The sequence below is a fragment of the Prosopis cineraria genome, unplaced genomic scaffold, assembly GCF_029017545.1.
Source record: "Prosopis cineraria cultivar Desert tree isolate PC_DT_omini unplaced genomic scaffold, ASM2901754v1 PC15, whole genome shotgun sequence".
Classification (NCBI taxonomy): domain Eukaryota; kingdom Viridiplantae; phylum Streptophyta; class Magnoliopsida; order Fabales; family Fabaceae; genus Prosopis; species Prosopis cineraria.
This window is the reverse complement of record NW_026555346.1, coordinates 4,976,016-4,994,659: the sequence shown is the minus strand read 5'-3', so window position 1 is coordinate 4,994,659 and position 18,644 is coordinate 4,976,016. Positions and strand designations below refer to the sequence as shown.

Genomic DNA, 18,644 nt, shown 5'->3' with positions numbered 1-18,644 from the left:
GGTTTAGGTTTTTTGTGCTTTTGTTAATTGTTTTTATATTTGGGATTTTGATTATTTGTGCGTGGATCACTATTTTTTTATTTGGAACTTTAATTCTGGATAGATGATGATGGATGGTTGCTGTCACCAGGTTCACCAACTTTTTTTTAAAGAAATAAAGATAAAATGGTATTTTGTCATTATAATTATAAATATTAAATAAAGCAATTTTAACCATTTTCATCACATATCTAACATATTTTTTACTCCCATTTCCATTTCCATTATTATTCCTATACATATTCCTATCCCTATCCCAATAAAAATCAATCCAGGTGCCAGACGAGGCCTGAAGGGAAAAAGGATAGAGGAGAAGGAGAGAGCCCCGTGCTCCGCTAAACACAGTGGTTATTTGACAAAAGTGGTAAACAAGGCAACGAAGCCGCTTGGGGAAACGGACGAACCTCTTGACGACGTCGTTGTCGATATCGTCCTGTTGCCCGGGGCGCGCGGTTGGGAGGAATTTCAAGCCAACATCGAAGCCTAGAAGTCCAAATTAATTAGTTTGCAACTTTGCTTTGAAGCCTCACGGTGTTACATTCTTGTGTGAAGATGCAAGGTTGAAGTGCTAGATTGAATTAACAAAAATATATAATTTCAAAAGATTAAGGAGCCACTCGATCCTGAAGATTTCATACTGAAAGTTGAATATGGTGAGATCATGTTAGGTTTACAAAAAAAAATTCTCATTCATACTCATTTCCGTGATACCTTCATCGTTCTCGTCATTGTCTGCATGGATTTGCACGAGTTTTATTTTTCTGTTAAAACTTTGTTTTATTTTCTCAGTTCTCTATTGCGGCTATCAATGATACGGACTCCAGAAGTCGGTGGGAACCACTTGCTCCAACAAAGGAAGCCCAGGTATGCCATTCCTTTCTGCTTTATTTGGTTGTAGATGATATTTCTGAAACTTGATGCCAACAAGAAAAAGGGAAGACTGTCGTCTGCAAGTTGTGTCACGAGCATTCCCAACATTTCCCCCTGTTGTTTCAGGAATTTCATCTGTCTCAAACTTATCATGAAGGACTTCTTAAGCTACAATCAAAAGAATATGAAAAGGCTCGGGAGCTTTTAGAATGTGTTCTCAAAGATCCTCTTATAGCTAATGCGCAAGTACATTTTTTTCCTTTCACAAACATTTTATTTATTGGGGTGTCCCACTTTTATTTTGAAATAATAATTTGACGCGTTTTTCCTTGTCAGGTGGATGGCAGTGCCAGTGATGATCATATTTTGCAACTCAGGTTTTGACCGTTTTGTTCCTTGTTAATGCAGATTTTATATTTACTGTTCTGTTATTTTATCACGCTTCTGTGATCTCCTCTATCAAAATTCAGAGTATTCTACATGATGCCTATTTTCCCCTTTATAACACATGTTCCCTGCCAGTCTTCCATGTGGCAGATTTACCCTGCTCACATCTGCTTATCTGGTTTTTTGTGCAATCCTCCATATTCTGATCTGATTGTAATCAAAACGTTTATTATTACGTAACTATGGATAGCAGATACAAGCCCTGCATTGCTTTAGTCTAGTCGTAGCGATCAGGACTTTTCTAATTGGGATTAGTAGGCTTTTTATTGTGGAATTTATGCTGACTAATAAGCTAGGTCTATTCCTTTCCAGTTTGCTGATTTGTGTTCACTTAAAATTACATTAGTGGTACTTATAGTTGTATTTACAGGTTTTTGGCATTGAAGAACCTAGCCTCCGTTTTTCTTCAGCAAGGTTCTGCTCATTATGAGAATGCACTCCATTGTTATCTTCAAGCTGTGGATATTGACTCTAAAGATTCTGTTGTCTGGAACCAACTGGGAACATTGTCATGCTCAATGGGTGTATTGAGTATTTCACGGTGGGCATTTGAGCAAGGCCTTGTGTGTAGCCCTAATAACTGTAAGTACTTAACTATCCTTTATTCTTTTATTTATGCCATGCTTAATGCATGTTAATTTTCCCCTGCATGTACTTGTGTTGGGTTTTCCCTTCTCTTTCTTCATCATGAGTTCCTCTTGAATGTGCCCCTGGGGGGGTTTTTTTTGTTTCTGTCTAGTATTTATGCATCTGGTTTTTCACCCCTGGCTGTGTCTTCAGGGAATTGCATGGAAAAACTTTTGGAAGTTCTTATCGCTATTGGCGATGAGGTTGCATGCCTTTCTGTTGCAGAATTAATTCTGAGGCATTGGCCATCACATTCTCGTGCTTTGTATGTTAAAAACACCATTGAAGAGTCAGAACCGTTGCCATTTGCTCCTAGAGGCATAGACAAGCTGCAACCTAAACATGTACGGCTTAAATTTCCAAACAAGAGAAAGGCTACTGATGAAAATCTGGATGAGGTTGTTGCATTTAAGAAACTGAACCAGAATGTAGAAATTCACCTAACAGAAGCTTCCTGGGTGGCTCTTGCTGATGCACTGCTGGATATCTTATTTCCATTGAATGCTCAAAGTTCTGATACAGAGCATGAAAAAGCAAGCAAATCTGGGGACATCAGATTGAGCATGTTCATATCCTGTTCAGAAAATGGTATGAACTCTGTGATTGGGAAAGGGCCTAGTGGTGACAATATTGCTTTTGGTGATGGTAACATAGAAAGCCCAGGTGCCCTTAAAGGAAAGGAAGCAAATTCCCAAGAAGAACAACCACATGAGAGGCGAAGTTCTCGTTTAGAAAGGCTCAGGAGTCGTAAACCAGGGAAAGAAGAATCAGATTCTTCATGTGGCAAGGACCATGCTCGGGTTGTCAGTCAATATCTAGAATCTTTTGTTTCTGGTGAATTGGTTGGCAGAGATTCTCTTGATACTTCTACAACATCCAAGACAGTAGATATTGAATCAAATGAAGTTTCTAGATTTGTAAGAGAAACCTCACAAAACTATGGTGCTTACCACGTGGGACACCTGCTTTTAGAGAAAATTGCAAGACAAAGCCTTAGGTATCAAGATGCATTTGTCAAATTCCTGGAGTTGGAGAAATTGACAAGGCATTGGGGAAAGGAAAGAACTGCTGAATGTAACCTTTTTCTTGCGGAACTGTATTATGACCTGGGGTTGTGCTCTCCCTGTGGTTCTGAGCAGTCAAAGTTTATGTCAGACTCATCTTATCATCTCTGTAAGATCATAGAGTCTATAGCTCTAGACTATCCTTTTCACTTGACTCATGAGTTGAAGAAGGAAGGTTGTTCTTTGGCTACCATTGCCTCTGTCGACGATAATTCAGACAGCTCACTTCTAATGGAAAACAATTCTTTTTGGGTTCGATTCTTCTGGTTGAGTGGGAGATTGTCTAATTTTGATGGTGACAAGGCAAAAGCTTGCGAAGAATTATGCACTTGTTTGTCACTCTTGGCAAAGAGGCAAAGTTTGAACGATTCCCTATGTAAAGTTTGCTGCCCACATTGTAAGATTATAAAAGAGCTAAGCATTGATAGAGTTCTTTATGAAATTAATATATTAAAGGTCAATTTCTTGATGGAGAAATCAGTCAATAAGTTGGTTGAAAGAGAAATGTATTCAGAGTGTGTACCCTTGCTTTCTCCACTTCTCTTCTCTACAAAGGATGTCTACATTGATTCATTGTCTTTAACTGTAGCGGATAAAAAAGATGAAAAGATAACCTCAGTTGAACTAATGGCTCTAGATGTTCTAATAGAAGCATGTCAGAAGTCAAAGCCAATGGATATGGAGCTCTATTTAAATTGTCATCATAGAAAGTTGCAAATACTGATGGCTATTGCAGGGCTGAATATGTGTACTACATCATTTAAATCTTCCCATCAAACTCTAGGCATTAGTACTCCTCCTAATGTTGATACTGCTTCAAAGGAAGGTTCAAGTAAGCACTGTAGTCTATTGGTTGCCGAGGAAGTAAAAGAACTCTCTGACTGTGTCTCAAAAGTGAAGAAAGTTATTGATCAATGTAGAGATTCTGTAAGTAAATGTAATTGTTTCAGTACTCTTGGATCATTGACGTGAAGTGTGTTTCTTGATTATCATTTCCCAGTTCAATTGTAAAGAAAGTTTATACACTACAGTATTGTGATACTCTCTTAATCGTCTGGTTGTTGAAACCAATTGATTTTTGCACTTGACTTTTCCATTGTTGATTTTAATATTTATGTAATTATTAAATGTTACTTACTATTACCTTGTTCCCTTAATCCTTGAACATCCACATGTCATTGTGGTTCCAAAGCTTTCCCTTGGCATGTGAAAACAAAAGGGAGAATGACAGATAGGTCCCAAGGGGACCAATTAATTCAAAATAAGTCCCAAAGTGCCTCACTTTAGGAATTTGCAAGTTCGGCTCTCAATTTTACAATTTCGTTGTGATGATTTTTTTTCAAATTTTAACATGGTTGAAAAATAAACAAATTTGTTTTTTCTTATTAAAATTTGAAACACAAGTTGCAAATTCATCACAAAGAAATTGTAAAATTAAAAGCCGAATTTGCAAATTCTTGAAGTTTGGCACTTCGGGACTTAGCTTGAATTAATTGATTCCTTTGGGGCCTATTTGTCATTCTCCCAAACAACGTGCTCATCCTGCTGCCTATCTTACGGTATTTGGCTCTTTGTATTTTTAGGGGTATTAGGTTTCTTTTTCTTCCAAAAAATGAAATTACCTGAATGTCTTCATTGACATACTAAGAATAGAATCACAATCTCATGTTGGAGATTAACATCATCTTGGTTGCTGTTGTTGTCATATTTAGAATAAAGTTATAGTTCATGCTATACAGATGTTATTGAAAATAAATTGGGGAGGTTTACACATATTCATTAGTGTTAGAGTAGCCAAGTATAATTTTTTTTTAAGGAGATGGTTTTCAAGTATGATTTTCCTAAACCCCTGTGGAGGTCAATGTAATTTATTCTAATTTTTCCTCTTAAGTTTATGGGGACAATGTTTTTCAGTGAGATTTTTCTTCTTCATCAAGCAAAATGTGGGATGAGGGTTAGTCAATGATTTATATGTAATTTGTAGTAGTTTATTTATTTTTAGTTCTTTTTCTCCTTTGTTAAAGTTTTTTCCTTTAATGCTGGCCAAAAAAGTTTTTGCCTTTAATTATTTACTGTTTTCAGGTTTGCTGATTTTTTTTGTTAATAGACAAATGAAAATGTGTTGAGTCTCGTATAGTCTGCAATACGATCAGCTATCCAAATTATCCACTTATTTTCACCCTTTGTTTGTGGGATTGACGAATGATGAATTTTACTGTGCTACTTGACTTTTTTTCCAGACGACATATGCAGCTAACTCCTGAATTTGTTTCTCCTTTTGAATCTTATATATTGGCACGGGCATCCATTTAAAGGCCCCCCTTCCATGAATGATTTTACACAACTTTTATTCTTAATTATGCTCACAGCAAATTTGTGTATCATAATTTTGAGGTCTTTAATGTAGATTCTGGGAAGTTGGTTTTGCTGACACACCTTTTGTTACTTCAATACTTTTAACAATGGAATGTCATTTGTAGTGAAAACGTTTTGTCTTAATTCTTATGCCTGCAGAATGGCATTATTGGTCCAATAAGCAGTATTTGTCAGATTCAATCTCTGCTCCAGTCAGTCATGAGCTATTTTGCGAACATACTTGTCTGCGACAAAGCCCCTGGAGTGGTGATTTCTGATCAAGCTGAGAGCAGCTGTTTTGTTGATGCAGCCATTGTATTTTGTAAACTTCAGCATTTTAACCCAAATGTACCTATTAAAACTCAGGTGAACTATTCCCTTCTAGGAAGATCTTAACTTGTAATAAAAGTGATCTTACTGATTCTGGTTTATATAGCACTTCTAATCTTCTTACCTGAAAGCTGATCTCAGGTTGATTTAATTGTTGCAATACATGACTTGCTTGCTGAGTATGGGCTTTGCTGTGCGGGTGAAGGTGGCAAAGGTGAAGAAGGAACATTTCTTAGATTTGCAATAAAGCATCTATTGATCTTGGATATGAGGCTTAAATCCAGCTTTAACCCTAAAAAGAAAGAGCTAATGCAGCGGGATGAGAAGGCATCCCAAAACAACGTTGTTAATGTGTCTGCAGAAGAATTGAAGACTTATAAATTAGATCTTCAGAAAGATTGGGCCAAAATAGGTGAAATGGGATCTGAGGAGAAGGATGATCATGAAGGAATAATATCCAAGGGCATTTTATCCCACAAAATCCATAATAAAGACAGTAAGAAGGTAGAGGGTGACAATCTTGGAGATGCAGGGTCTGAAAGTAAGCTAAGCAAAAGCGAAATGGTAAGCAATCCTTTGATTGAATGTGGTAATGAGCTTACCGAAGATGAAAGGGAAGAACTTGAGTCAAAAATTGACAATGCCTTAGATCAGTGCTTTTTCTGCTTATATGGATTAAATCTGCGATCTGATTCATCTTATGAAGATGATATAGTGATGCACAAAAATACAAGCCGGGGAGACTATCAGACCAAGGAACAGTGTGCTGATGTTTTCAAGTATGTTCTTCCCTATGCAAAAGCATCGTCTGTGAGTACTCTAATGTCTTTCTGCGTATCATATTTGTATATTACTGCTTGTCCATAGAATTCTGTACGGACTACAGACTACAGAAACATGCATTTCCAATTTTCTGGTGATAAAATTTGTTTGCATCAGAGAACTGGATTAGTGAAGCTTCGAAGAGTTTTGAGAGCTATTAGGAAGCATTTCCTGCAGCCACCAGAAGATGTCTTGGCTGGAAACCCCATAGACAAGTTCTTAGATGATTCTGATCTATGTGAAGATAAACTCTCAGATGAGGCTGGGTCAAATGGATTCCTGGAAACTATTACTAGGATCATTTTTCCTGATGCAGGAGGTCTCACACAGTATAACACATTATTATGTGGGAGGTATATTTGCATACCATACTGTGGATGCTATATCATCCATTAATTTGTACTTATACCCATCGTTCAGTATATATCCTTTTTCTTTGTTTTATCTCTTTGAAGTGACATTAGTATATTTGGACATTCAGGTCCGAACCGTATTTGGAGGTCTATTGTAACTTGTATTATTTCCTTGGTCTGTCTGAGGAAATGAGTGCAACAGATAAATGGCCTGGCTTTGTATTGACCAAGGAAGGGGAAGAATTCGTTGAACAAAATGCCAACCTTTTCAAATATGATTTAATGTATAATCCTCTTCGCTTTGAAAGTTGGCAGCGTCTTGCAAACATTTATGATGAGGTGAATTGTGGTTACTGTAAAAACAATGAGTTGGGTTTCTTTGTCTGTTATCCGTGGTTGTGTTTCTTAATATTCTTTTAGATGTGCTGATTCAGGAAGTAGATTTGCTGCTGAATGATGGTAGCAAACACATTAATGTAGCAGGATGGAGGAAGAATACTACTTTACCCCAAAGAGTGGAAACAAGTCGTAGGAGGAGTAGACGGTGCCTGCTAATGAGCTTAGCTCTGGCAAAGACATCTGATCAGCAGGTTTTTCCTAGCACGTGTGTTTTTAAAGTGACCCTTTCTAAGTTCCACTTCAAAAACATTATGCCTAGAACAAACTCAATAGCCATTGACGAGATCATTAAATGAGACATGAAATTTTAATTTCACTAGTTCACAAAGCTAATTCTGCTGAAGCTGACTCCTGTTTTCCTTTTGATAATTCCTTATCCTCTTCAAACCTGTAAATCTTGGGTTATCAGGAATATGAGCTACATGCCTACACCATGTTGAAAGAATAGATTTCATTGGCCCGAAAATCGAAAAGCTAGATCATATTAATGAAAGATTTAGATGTCTTATTTGTTTAAGCACATGACACCATGCTGTAGGTCTTTGCTTTGTCTGATCTTACATAAGGAAGCTTTGTAATGTATCGTGGCACCATCTTGGATGCATTCCCAAAATAGCCAGTAGTTTAGCACTATTCTAGCAATGGTTTGCCAGATAGTGAGAGCATCATGTCACAGGATTATTACTCTCTTTTCAAAAAGCTAGTTTAGTGGGGTGTGCAGCGCACCTATTTACATGGCTAAATCCTCCCCAAGTCCCTCCAATGTGGGACATAACAACTCCCCAGGCCAATTTGTTATGCCCTTGTCATGAGTGGCCTACCGAAAGGGCCTATTGACTTGACAAACTCAGGCTTGGCTTTGATATCACTTTGTTATGGGATCATTTCTTTCCAAAAAGCTAGTTCAGTGGGGTGTATAGCATACCTACTTATATGGCTCGAACTCTCCCCAGGTCTCGTAGACGTGGGACATAACAAACAGCCTTGATTACAGCACCCAGCTGCACACACACACACACACACACACACAAAATGAGCAGTCAGGATGAAAGCAAAGCAATCTGTTTCCAAGAATCAAAACAGAGCAACAACATTGATTTGTTTTTGTATGCAATTAGAAAAATTATTTTCTTCAATCAATAACCTGTTTCAGTGACACTGTAATTGGATCCATCTACTCCAAGAATTCACAGAAAATAAAGCCCTGTCAACCTTTGCAATTCAAATCCAATCATATATCACAGCATTCAAGGGATCACCCTTTATGTTTGCTCAGCCAATTCTTCTCCTCAAATTCTCATTTTTCATTCATTCAGCACCCTATTACTGACAATTCCTTTTCTTTCCTAATTTCCATATTTTTAACCACGTGCTGCTTTCTTTTCCAAGCATGCAACCCTCGATTTTCCCACTTCTATCCATGTGGTTATGGATCTGCACCTTTATATGCTTGCAATGCTAATTTCATATAAAAGAAATAAAGTATACTATGAAAACCTAAGCATATCCACAGTCATAGTTATCTTGATAAAATAAATGGGATCTGTTTTTAACTATTTGCATCAACTTATTTTTGCTACAGTGTGAAATACATGAGTTATTGGCGTTGGTATACTATGACAGCCTCCAAAATGTCGTGCCTTTTTATGATCAGAGGTCTGTTTTGCCTTCAAAGGATGCAGCATGGATGATGTTTTGTGAAAACTCAATGAAACATTTTAAGAAGGCCTTTGCACTTAAGTATATTCCCTTTTCTCTTGTGGTGTTATCTTTTTGCATCATTCTACTTCTTTATGTTTTAAATGATTCAATTCTTCGTGCAGACAAGATTGGTTGCATGCATTTTACTTGGGCAAACTTAGTGAAAAACTTGGATATTCACATGAAACCTCATTATCATATTACAACAAAGCTATTTCATTGAATACGTCAGCTGTAGATCCTGTCTACAGAATGCATGCCTCACGCCTGAAGCTACTCTTTAAGTATGGAAAACAAAGTTTGGAGATTCTTAAGGTTCCCCCCCTTCCGTGATCATTTATTTATCTTTTTATCATTTGATGTGAGTTTCATGTCTTCATGCTGTGAATTTATACTAATTTCAGCAATTTTATATACTTATATCTTCTTTCTCATTATTCAGTGTCTAACATAATTCGAAGTTAAACCTTTTTATTTCTAAGTTGACATGATTCTCATTTGGATCAATTTTTGGTCTTTAATAGGTTCTTTCAGCACACTCTTTTAATCAATCTGCAAAAGAAGCTGTCATTAATATCCTCAGTGACATGGATGAATCATTAACAAGTGCAAAGGAAAAATGTGTACAAGTCAATTCTGTGGAGATAAGGCATGAAGGACTGCTCAAATTGGATAGGGCATGGTCCATTCTTTACAATGACTGCCTCTCTGCCCTTGAGACTTGTGTGGAGGGGGATCTTAAACATTTCCACAAGGCCAGATACATGCTGGCTATAGGGATTTATAAAAGGGGTGACAGTGGTGATATAGAGAGGGCAAAAGATCAGCTATCTTTCTGCTTCAAGTCATCACGTTCTTCCTTTACAATAAATATGTGGGAAATTGATAGCATGGTAAAAAAAGGAAGGTATAGCTTTATACTTATTTGTTTTCCTTTCTAACTTTGTTTGTTGGTTGTAGAAGAGATTGAATGTTATTGAACTTGGTGGCTTGCCTTTTAGCCTTGCTAAGAAAGAGCACAGGTTGCTGTTATTAGCAACTAACCTATTTGCATTATTTATATCAGGCGAAAAACACCAAGTTCTGCTGGGAACAAGAAAGCCCTTGAGGTTAATTTGCCAGAAAGTTCACGGAAGTTTATTACTTGCATCCGTAAGTATGTGCTGTTTTATCTCAAGCTTCTGGAGGAAACTGGAGATAGATGTACTCTAGAGCGTGCATATAATTCTCTTCGGGCAGATAAGAGGGTAAATCCCAAAAGCCTACTGTATTACTTTAACATAGGTTATACATCAACAAATAATAAATTCTGTTTAATTGATGCTTCAATTATTTCTGTGGAAGTCCTTAAGGCAATAATTACTTCACTTGATGATTCTGAGTCGTTTGATCTAAGAGCCAGGAAAATGGAAGGATTAATTAGTTTAAGCTTAGAGGTCAGATCAGGGTGATGGAAGTTCACTGTTGTTCATATGTAACTAGAATTTTGGCATATGAGGAAGAGATTTTTCATGAGCACATTTTAAAGGGTTTGCTGCCAGATTCTCTGAAATAAAGCAGAGTAATATTAAGGAGCAACCTACTGCAGTTCACTTCCAGTTCTTAATCGGGCATGCAAATCAAGGATCCCTTTTTGCAACCACTCTGTATTCTGAAGTAGACCAATTTTTCAGATTATCATAACTTTTGCTAAGAACAAGGATGGACTTACAATTGGACTACCACTAAGCCAAGATTGTTTAATGAATTTCACTGCTTAGCACTGAGCTACTGTTTAATTGGTGGCAATCTCTATCCAAGTGTGCTAAACATCAGAGGTTGATTTTCTCTTGAAAGAAATTTCTGGAGGACGACCTAACCCAATCTAGCAAATGCAGCATTCTTACCGGCCCATCATCTCCAATAGAACAATAGAATCAATAATACGTGCATGTGTGTGTGCGTGTGTAACTATTTTAAGCATTTTACCAACAGTTTTTGGAGTTAATATTTTCCTCTTTCAGTTTGTAGCCCCATAGCTACTAGTACTATTCCTATCCCTGGAGGGAACCGAAAGAAAAGGAAGAAAAGAAAATGAAAACTTTCATAGATGCTTTAGTAATGCACAAGTTGTCCCCCAGCTTAATTTCTTCTGCCAAATTAGCATATTACGCACACAGCCCTCACAGTATCATAACCTGACTTGATTTGTCTTTTAATTCCCACCATGAATGCAGTTTTCTTTATGTATTGAAGATCTTGTGCCAGTGGCCATTGGAAGGTATGTAAAGGCTCTGATTTCAACTATGCATCATTCTCAGACTGCTGGCTCCCGTTCAGCAGGCTGTTTTGACCATGTGCTTGAGAGGCTGTTTACTTTGTTCATGGAGCAAGGGAATTTATGGCCAGAGATATGCTGCTTGCCTGAAATTAAGAGCCCGGATACATCTGAGAGTATTTTGTATGGGTAATCAACTTAAAAACTAATATGATTTATTGTTTTCCTATAAATCCTGAATTTGTGAATCTTGTTGAAGCTTGTCTAATTGATTTACAAGTCTGTAATAGAATAGAAGTGGAAAAGAGAGGGAAAGCGAGAGATGCAGGGGAGAGAGAAAAAGAGAGATAGAGGAAAAGGAAGCAGAGAGGGACGAGAGAACAGGGAAACAATAAACTGAATACCACTTCTGTATTTAGATCAAAGTTATTTCAGGTGGTCGTTACATCTCTTTTTTATAGGCACTCTCACTCCTAATAAGCTATCTCTAACAGTTATAGTCCCAACTACTCCCAAGTAGCTACTTTTATTTATTACAGCATCATATCAGAGTCATTCATATCTATATGTCAATGGAAATTCAATATGTCTAACACATATCATCTTATCCTTTCAGATATCTTCACGAATATATCGTGTCATTAGAAGAAAATGGAAGACTGGAAACTCTTGAAGCAATAAATGAGAAAATTCGCAAACGTTTCAAAAACCCAAAGTTGGCGAACAGTAATTGTGCAAAAGTTTTCAGGCATGCTTCTGCTGCATGGTGCCGATGTCTTGTATATAACTTGTCGCAGATCACTCAATTATCAAGTGAATTCTCACACGAGAACAAGGCCCTTCTTTTGACAGAAGGTGGTATGGACAACAGCCAGTTGCTGTGTGTTGATCTGCAGACACATGAATTATGGAGTACAGCTCTTGAAGAACCAATTCACCAAGAAAAAATTGAAAAAAAATGGAGTGCCATTTTATCAAAAATCAAGAATACAGTTATCAAGAAAGCTTTTGATGATAATTTGGAGGCTGCAAACACTTTGCTCAGAGCCTCCTACAATTTTTACCGTGAGAGTTCTTCTGTATTTATTGGCTCTGGTGTCAAGCTTTATCTAATTCCACCTCAATTGGCAACTGAAGCACAGTTCCACCCAAGTATGCATGGGATTGAAGCGCTTGATCTTAGCATCCCAAGGAAGCTTCTCTTGTGGGCTTTTGCACTATTGTATGGTCGCAGTGCTAATATCTCAGTTGTTGTAAAGCATTGTGAAGAAATTACAAAGGTATGTTCACTAAGTTTTCCTGCTGTGCCAGCACATTTATTAGCGTGAACAAACACTGATATGGCATCTTTGAGTAAGGTGCTTGACATTCAGATATTTCTTAAATGAACTTTGCTTTTCTCCTTTGAGCTTCGAGTAAGGAGTTCATCTCCCCTTGACTAGTGAAAGCACAAATCAAGTAAATTTTTCTAAAATTTCAGCCAGCGCCTATATTGAGATTTTTTTTTTTTTTAACGCAAAGCTATATATAGATTAAGAACAATGTCTTAAACTTCTATCTTGTTGGTGCATTGATGGCAGATGTGATTTTCTTAATTGAGCCAAAAATCGGTTCACCTTACATCCTCACTTGTTCTGAACTTCTGATTTGCAGTCAAAGATGAAAAGAGGAAGTGGAATTTCATATTCATTTTCAAATGTGGCAGCTGCCACTCCAACTGTTACAGGTGTTTTTTTTTTCCCCATCCTCTTGTGATTCCAACTAACTAGGTCTTATTGGGATTAGATACAGTGATTTCAACAAGTCCGTGCAAAAAGATGGTAATGATGCATGGCGATATACTTAAAATAATTTTTAAGAAACCCTTCTTTTATTACTTCATATTACTGTCTGCATGATTTCATCATTTACTAACTTCATGGTGGTATCATCTGAGTTCACGTCCTTTTACAAATCAATATGGCCCATTGATGTGAATCCCGGCATCTCGCGCATCTGATAACGTTGGGATTTTAAAATGTAGGCAGCGGGAAAGAGGGAGCAAATTCTGCTGGATGCATTGATGTAACTCCTACACATGTGACAACAGTGGGGTCTGGGTCATTGTCTGGCCACAATACCGCTAATTCAGTAATTTTGCGTTCTCCCTCTGATGAGATTCAAAAGAGTCTATTTGATTCTCCCCAACTGCAACATTGCAACGCCATGGCGGAAAGGAGCAATTCGATGACACTTGAAGGAGATCCGTAGAGCTTGACTTCATATGAATAGAATGCATCCAATTACTGGAGTGGAAGATGTCCTGTCACTCCAGGGAAAAGCATGAACAGTATCGTGTACAATTTGTAGATCTTGCTGTGATATATAATTAAAATGTAAATAATGTATCAGAGTTATACGCTTATGTCTTAAATAGACCACACCATCGTATTTGAAAATGATGGCTGCAGCTTTCCTTGTGGTTGCAACGTCCTCCAATTCTTCCTTATTTTCCCTTTTAATTTGTTATGTGACATTAAAGAGAATTAAGAGAATATATCTAGGTATTCTGTTTTTGTTATTCTATCTTCCTCTGAAAATTTGCGCGTCGGCCGCTGAACTGGTTGGCATTTCGCAGTCCAACTATTCAGACACTTGTTTCCTAGTAGTACGAACCAAAATGTCCTGTCTGAACATGTATTACTTGATGGATAGAATGGTTACTGTTTTAAGTTTGCCATAAATTTATCAGCATCTGATGCCACTCCGAAGAGGCAGCTATAGTAATGTATAACAAAATGGGCTCCCTGCCAATCTGAAAAATGACTCTCGGGGCTGCAACAAAAAATGAATTATTCTCCCACTCATCTATATAATATAATAGAATAAACGCCATAACGTGTTTTCAGGGGTGTACAAAAAACCACAAGAAATATTATTTACGCTGCTATTTTGGCGATGAGGCTTTCTTCTGTACAGAGTATATTCGAGTATCATACAGTGTCCCCACTCTCCAGGCGATTGTGATGCTACTTCAATTTGGAACAGCGGACAGAGTCTACAAAGTCGTCCCTTGCAGCAAAAATGAAGATGTTATTTGAGCTTCCCAAAAGCCAGTGGAAACTACAAATCCAAATAATTACTTAAATTTAAGTTGGTCGCTTCATTCTGTAACTTTGTTAGGGCTTTCTTTTCTATCCTCCTCACCCACTCCTTACTAACTTGGAAAAGCCTCCCAATTTCCTCAAGAGACCTGGGCTGGTGATCATTAAGACCAAAGCGTAGAGCTAGCACTTGCTTTTCCCTTGGTTCCAAGTCATTCAGAAGATCATGCATGTGTTTTCTCATCTGCTGCTTCATGACAGCTTCTTCAGGGCTCCCTACTGACGCATCGGGGACGAGTTCCTGAAGCATGGATGTCAGAAAATAGATTACACCCGATAACAATATCTAACGGTACGGGATAATTTTCATGAGTTCATAATGTTTCATTTTTTGTTAGGTTGACCACATTAAAGTGTAAAAATATCTCGAGATGGAAAACTTGGAACGACCTCCAGCATTCTATACTTTTATGAGAATGTCGTTAGGCATTAAAAAAATAATGAAATACTAAAAATGGACTTCTGAGGTAAGCGCAGTCAATAGTCATTCTCAGCGGATGAAATGAATGTTCAAACTGATGTCCCTGAACAGAAAAGCCAACAGTTTCACCTGGCAAGGCTCACAGAACATGAGCATGAAAAGATGCACGCTCGACAAAGTCTCAACGAAGCAAAAAAGACTTTAAACTAACAACAACAGTCTTTAGATATATATATTTTCATGAATCAAACATCTCCCAAGATCAAGTACAGATGTATTGAAGAAAACAACACCAAACAGAACCATACACTCTGTTCAGCACAATGTTTCTAATTTTCTATTAGTTGACGTGGAGCAAAACAGGTTTACCTCAGATTATTAGACATATTATCTCTTTACCCTGAAATCCTAGGCTTGAGACACAACAATGTTTACTACTAAGAGAACCTTTTCCCATACATGCTCCGCATGTTTTGCATTTTAATTTGCTTGGGGATCTTATTGTGAGAAATCAATCATATATTGAACGCAAAGTTCTAATTTTTCCTTTTCCCCTTTCTATGTTGGCCCAAAGGCACGCAGCCCTTTTCTTATACTGCCAGTGTAGATGTTAATAATTATGATCATGATGAAAAGAGATTATAGGGAGAACTTCAACACGTACCATGTATTTTACACTAAAGCAGTCCCCTATCTTCTGATTAATTGAACCGACTACTCTCAGGCAATTGTGAGCTGATCTGATTTTATCCACGGAAAGACCTGTTATCTTTGCGATTTCATAATCATCTGAGTATTGCATCGCAGTACTTTTCAGGGATTTTTGTGCTTTCTGTATCTGATTTATTGCCTTGCTCAATGACCACTAAGAAGAATAATGAAGGAGAAGGAACACAAGGATCAAATTTCAAGATTTTTCTGGCAGGAGAGATGAGATCGGTACTAAGAAATAATCTCTTAAACAAAAGAGACATACAGGAATTAAGATTCCCCGGGCATATCGCGCAACCATTCTTGACATCGATTTCCTTATCCAATACTGCACATAGGTTGAGAATTTGTAGCCTCTTGTACTATCAAATCTCTCTGCACCTTGGAGAACACCCACGTATCCTGCCTATAAAATATGCGAAAGAAGACATACTCAACTGAGAAGCTAGCTAGAGTGTTAATATAAGAAAAATTATATCCGCAAGCAAAGTTTCATTATAATCAAATAATTGTCACTGTTAGTCAACTTCACGAAAGCATTGATCAAAGCATCAAATAAAGTAGCACCCATGACTTTTTTTCCAAGTGTTTTGTCTTATAAACTATGAAGCAAGATAGTGAAGCACAACTGACATAATGACATATCAATAGTTCTAGCAAAATGGCCTTACTTTGTGTGAGGGTGTCAACAGTTCAAGATGTTTGAATAAGATAACAGAAACCAAATGCTCCTATAGACCGTAGTTTATATCATGAGTAAACATGTGGGTAGAAGGTCAAAGAAGAAACTCATCCTCAAAAATAATAAATTAATAATTATAAACAAACTACTCAAAGTAACGTTTGGAACACACCTGAAGTAAATCTTCTGATGCGATTCCCATTCCCTTGTATTTCTTGGCAAGGTATAGAACTAAGGATCGAGTACTCCTTATAAGCTCATCTCGACAATAAAGGCCATAATGCAGATGCTGCCACAGCCTCTTCTCATCAACTCCAGCTGCTTCTGCCCAGCTCCTTAAGGTTACTACTTCAGTGGTATCCTCTTCCATTGCTGCTTTAATTCTCTCCAACCCTATCAGAACCTACAGAGGCACAAAATTTTAATAATAACCAATTTTCACAAGCATGCAACAAATGCACTCCATTCTCTTCACAATAAACCAACCTTTACTGCTGTTGACATTTCCGCTTCCTTTTTAGCAACTATTGCTCTCCTGTTTCTATTATTCAATGTTCTTTTTACAGATGAAGCTGGTAGGCCTAAGAGACCGTCCTCAATAGGTCCTGAAGGCAATGGTTGAGATAAAACCTTCGAGGAAGTTAATGCTCCCTTCCTTCTTGGTTTATTTTCTTTTCTCCTAGATCGGACAACAACTTTACCCAAGTGGTAATCTGCCTTGCCATTTGTCTTATGCTCACAAACTTGCTCAGGATGTTTGTCACAGAAATCCAAAAAACGTGAGGTTTCAAAAGATCCTGACAGACGAGAATTGAAAAACTCTAGAGCTCCAAGCTTTCCTAGTTGCATCATGATATCTTTCTCCAACCTTAGCACTTCAGAATCAGAAAAAGTTTCTTCTAAAACATCTAGGTTTTCCATTAGCAAACGAAAATGTGATGCCTTGAATGACTGGAAGCTTGTAGAAGTTGTAAATGTCTCCTTCCCAAAAGGCATTTGGGTATTATCAATCATTTCATGAACACTATTCAAAGATTTCTTTCCTTTGTTCACCTAAGAAACAGGAGTTTTTATTATATTGCAAGTAGCTAATGATAGAAAACAGCATTAGGCATGAGTACTGCAAATCTGCAATAAAATAAGGGTTGTCATACAGGATAATAGCTAACCTTGATTTCTCCATCTTCCAAACAATCATCATGTAGGGTTTCCAAAACTGAAGATGAACAACTGGATGCCCTTCGAAAATCATTTTGGAAAGTTTCTCTTTCCTCATAAATGGTTGACAGCCAAGATAACCTCGTGGGATTGAAAGAAGCTTCCCTGCCTCCAGCTGAATCATATTTATCGTATCCAAAAGTTAAAATAACAGAGGCAAGCACAAACACTGTCACTAAAAAATGGTTGGGTTGATCAGGAATCGAAACTAGAAATAGCAAAGTATTCCTTCTTTATTTTTTTTTGGCAACGGACGACAAACATAGTTACATACTTGAACGCCAATAGGCAAATCTATACATGAGATTATCAAGCTGCTTCGGAAATTGGAACCAGAAAACAAAACGTTGTACAGCCCAGGACTTGACGCGTAAACTGAAGAAGAAATCATTTTTTATTTGCATCATCAACAATACCAAAATGAAGTACAAAAAACTCTAAGAAGTGGACGGTATAGAATAGAACTAACCAGAAGACGAAGAAAGCCTGATTGGTGAAGAAGTGAAAGAATGAGGAGAATGAGCAGGAACACTACAACCGCTGAGATTTAGCCTAAAACCAAAATTCATGATGTTTTCTGAATATCAGCAGTGCAGAGTGGAATGGAGTCCATGAAATGTTCGATAATACTACAGTCTACAGAGATGGCATATCAAAAGTATGGATATGGCTCTGCTGTCACTCCCACCACCAGTTGTTCCTCTCCTTTGCCCTGGCTGGAATATTTTTTTTGCTTCTTTTTTCTTTTTTTCTTTTTCTTGTAACTAATCAGGGTGATCATACATGCAGAGACGCAGAGGAAAAAAAAGAAAATAAAATAAAACTCGTACATTGCAGCCATGATGCGAGGAAAAAAGCATTTGAAGGCAAAAAAAAAAAAAAAATCCGGCAGTTTAATCACTAATGTTATCGGTGTTGTTACTTTTTTGGCCGAAATTAAAACGATAATCCTGTGGAAGATTTAATACTGATGTCAAATATGGAACATAAAAATATTGGAAGCAGAATAATTTATTTTGGGCTGGTGCAGAATACGATTTCTACTTTAGTTTGTGTAATGACTAATGACCATAAATATTAGTTTTTATTATAAAAAGGAAAACAGTTTTACCAATACATATTGTTTCACTCAATTTTTAATTTAAGTTTTTAACGCTAACCACTTTACACATTATAAATTGAAAAATAGCCTGAGGAACTTACAA

At 37.3% G+C, this 18,644-nt stretch overlaps 2 protein-coding genes across 7 annotated transcripts; one reads left to right on the top strand and one right to left on the bottom strand.

Moving 5' to 3' along the window:
• The first annotated feature begins 297 nt into the window (after positions 1-297).
• LOC129294412 (calcineurin-binding protein 1) lies at positions 298-13,824 on the top strand. 4 transcript variants are annotated; one of them, XM_054932762.1, is made up of 19 exons: positions 302-692; positions 829-903; positions 1,036-1,155; positions 1,246-1,286; positions 1,727-1,938; positions 2,137-3,974; positions 5,562-5,768; positions 5,874-6,542; positions 6,672-6,907; positions 7,036-7,246; positions 7,342-7,497; positions 8,889-9,046; positions 9,130-9,322; positions 9,532-9,914; positions 10,074-10,254; positions 11,224-11,447; positions 11,881-12,544; positions 12,918-12,990; positions 13,288-13,824. In XM_054932762.1, exons 1-19 carry the CDS (start codon positions 690-692, stop codon positions 13,512-13,514), a joined length of 5,871 nt encoding a protein of 1,956 aa, XP_054788737.1. In that variant the 5' UTR covers positions 302-689; the 3' UTR covers positions 13,515-13,824. The 4 variants fall into 4 exon arrangements, with proteins under 4 accessions (XP_054788739.1, XP_054788737.1, XP_054788738.1 ...); XM_054932761.1 differs by having other exon boundaries at positions 303-692; positions 11,224-11,453; XM_054932763.1 differs by lacking the exons at positions 8,889-9,046; positions 9,130-9,322 and having other exon boundaries at positions 11,224-11,453.
• Positions 13,825-13,963: 139 nt separating this feature from the next.
• LOC129294413 (RNA polymerase sigma factor sigC) lies at positions 13,964-18,169 on the bottom strand. Of its 3 annotated transcripts, none has more exons than XM_054932766.1 (9): positions 17,909-18,169; positions 17,391-17,554; positions 16,708-17,274; positions 16,394-16,624; positions 15,805-15,945; positions 15,493-15,693; positions 14,466-14,648; positions 14,187-14,315; positions 13,964-14,078 (listed from the first exon to the last, which is right to left on the bottom strand). In XM_054932766.1, exons 1-9 carry the CDS (start codon positions 18,006-18,008, stop codon positions 14,022-14,024), a joined length of 1,773 nt encoding a protein of 590 aa, XP_054788741.1. In that variant the 5' UTR covers positions 18,009-18,169; the 3' UTR covers positions 13,964-14,021. The 3 variants fall into 3 exon arrangements, with proteins under 3 accessions (XP_054788741.1, XP_054788742.1, XP_054788740.1); XM_054932767.1 differs by adding an exon at positions 17,714-17,814 and having other exon boundaries at positions 13,964-14,315; positions 17,909-18,068; XM_054932765.1 differs by having other exon boundaries at positions 13,964-14,315.
• Positions 18,170-18,644: the final 475 nt, after the last annotated feature.

Excerpts from the sequence above, each read along its gene's own strand:
- LOC129294412 (XM_054932761.1), top strand. Across the intron at positions 1,939-2,136 it reads TGTGTGTAGCCCTAATAACT|GGAATTGCATGGAAAAACTT; the intron begins GTAAGTACTTAA and ends CTGTGTCTTCAG. Across the intron at positions 7,498-8,888 it reads CAAAGACATCTGATCAGCAG|TGTGAAATACATGAGTTATT; the intron begins GTTTTTCCTAGC and ends TTTTTGCTACAG.
- LOC129294413 (XM_054932765.1), bottom strand. The coding sequence starts at position 18,008 with ATGAATTTTGGTTTTAGGCTAAATCTCAGCGGTTGTAGTGTTCCTGCT. Across the intron at positions 16,625-16,707 it reads AAATGTCAACAGCAGTAAAG|GTTCTGATAGGGTTGGAGAG; the intron begins GTTGGTTTATTG and ends GTGCCTCTGTAG. Across the intron at positions 15,946-16,393 it reads CATCAGAAGATTTACTTCAG|GCAGGATACGTGGGTGTTCT; the intron begins GTGTGTTCCAAA and ends CATATTTTATAG.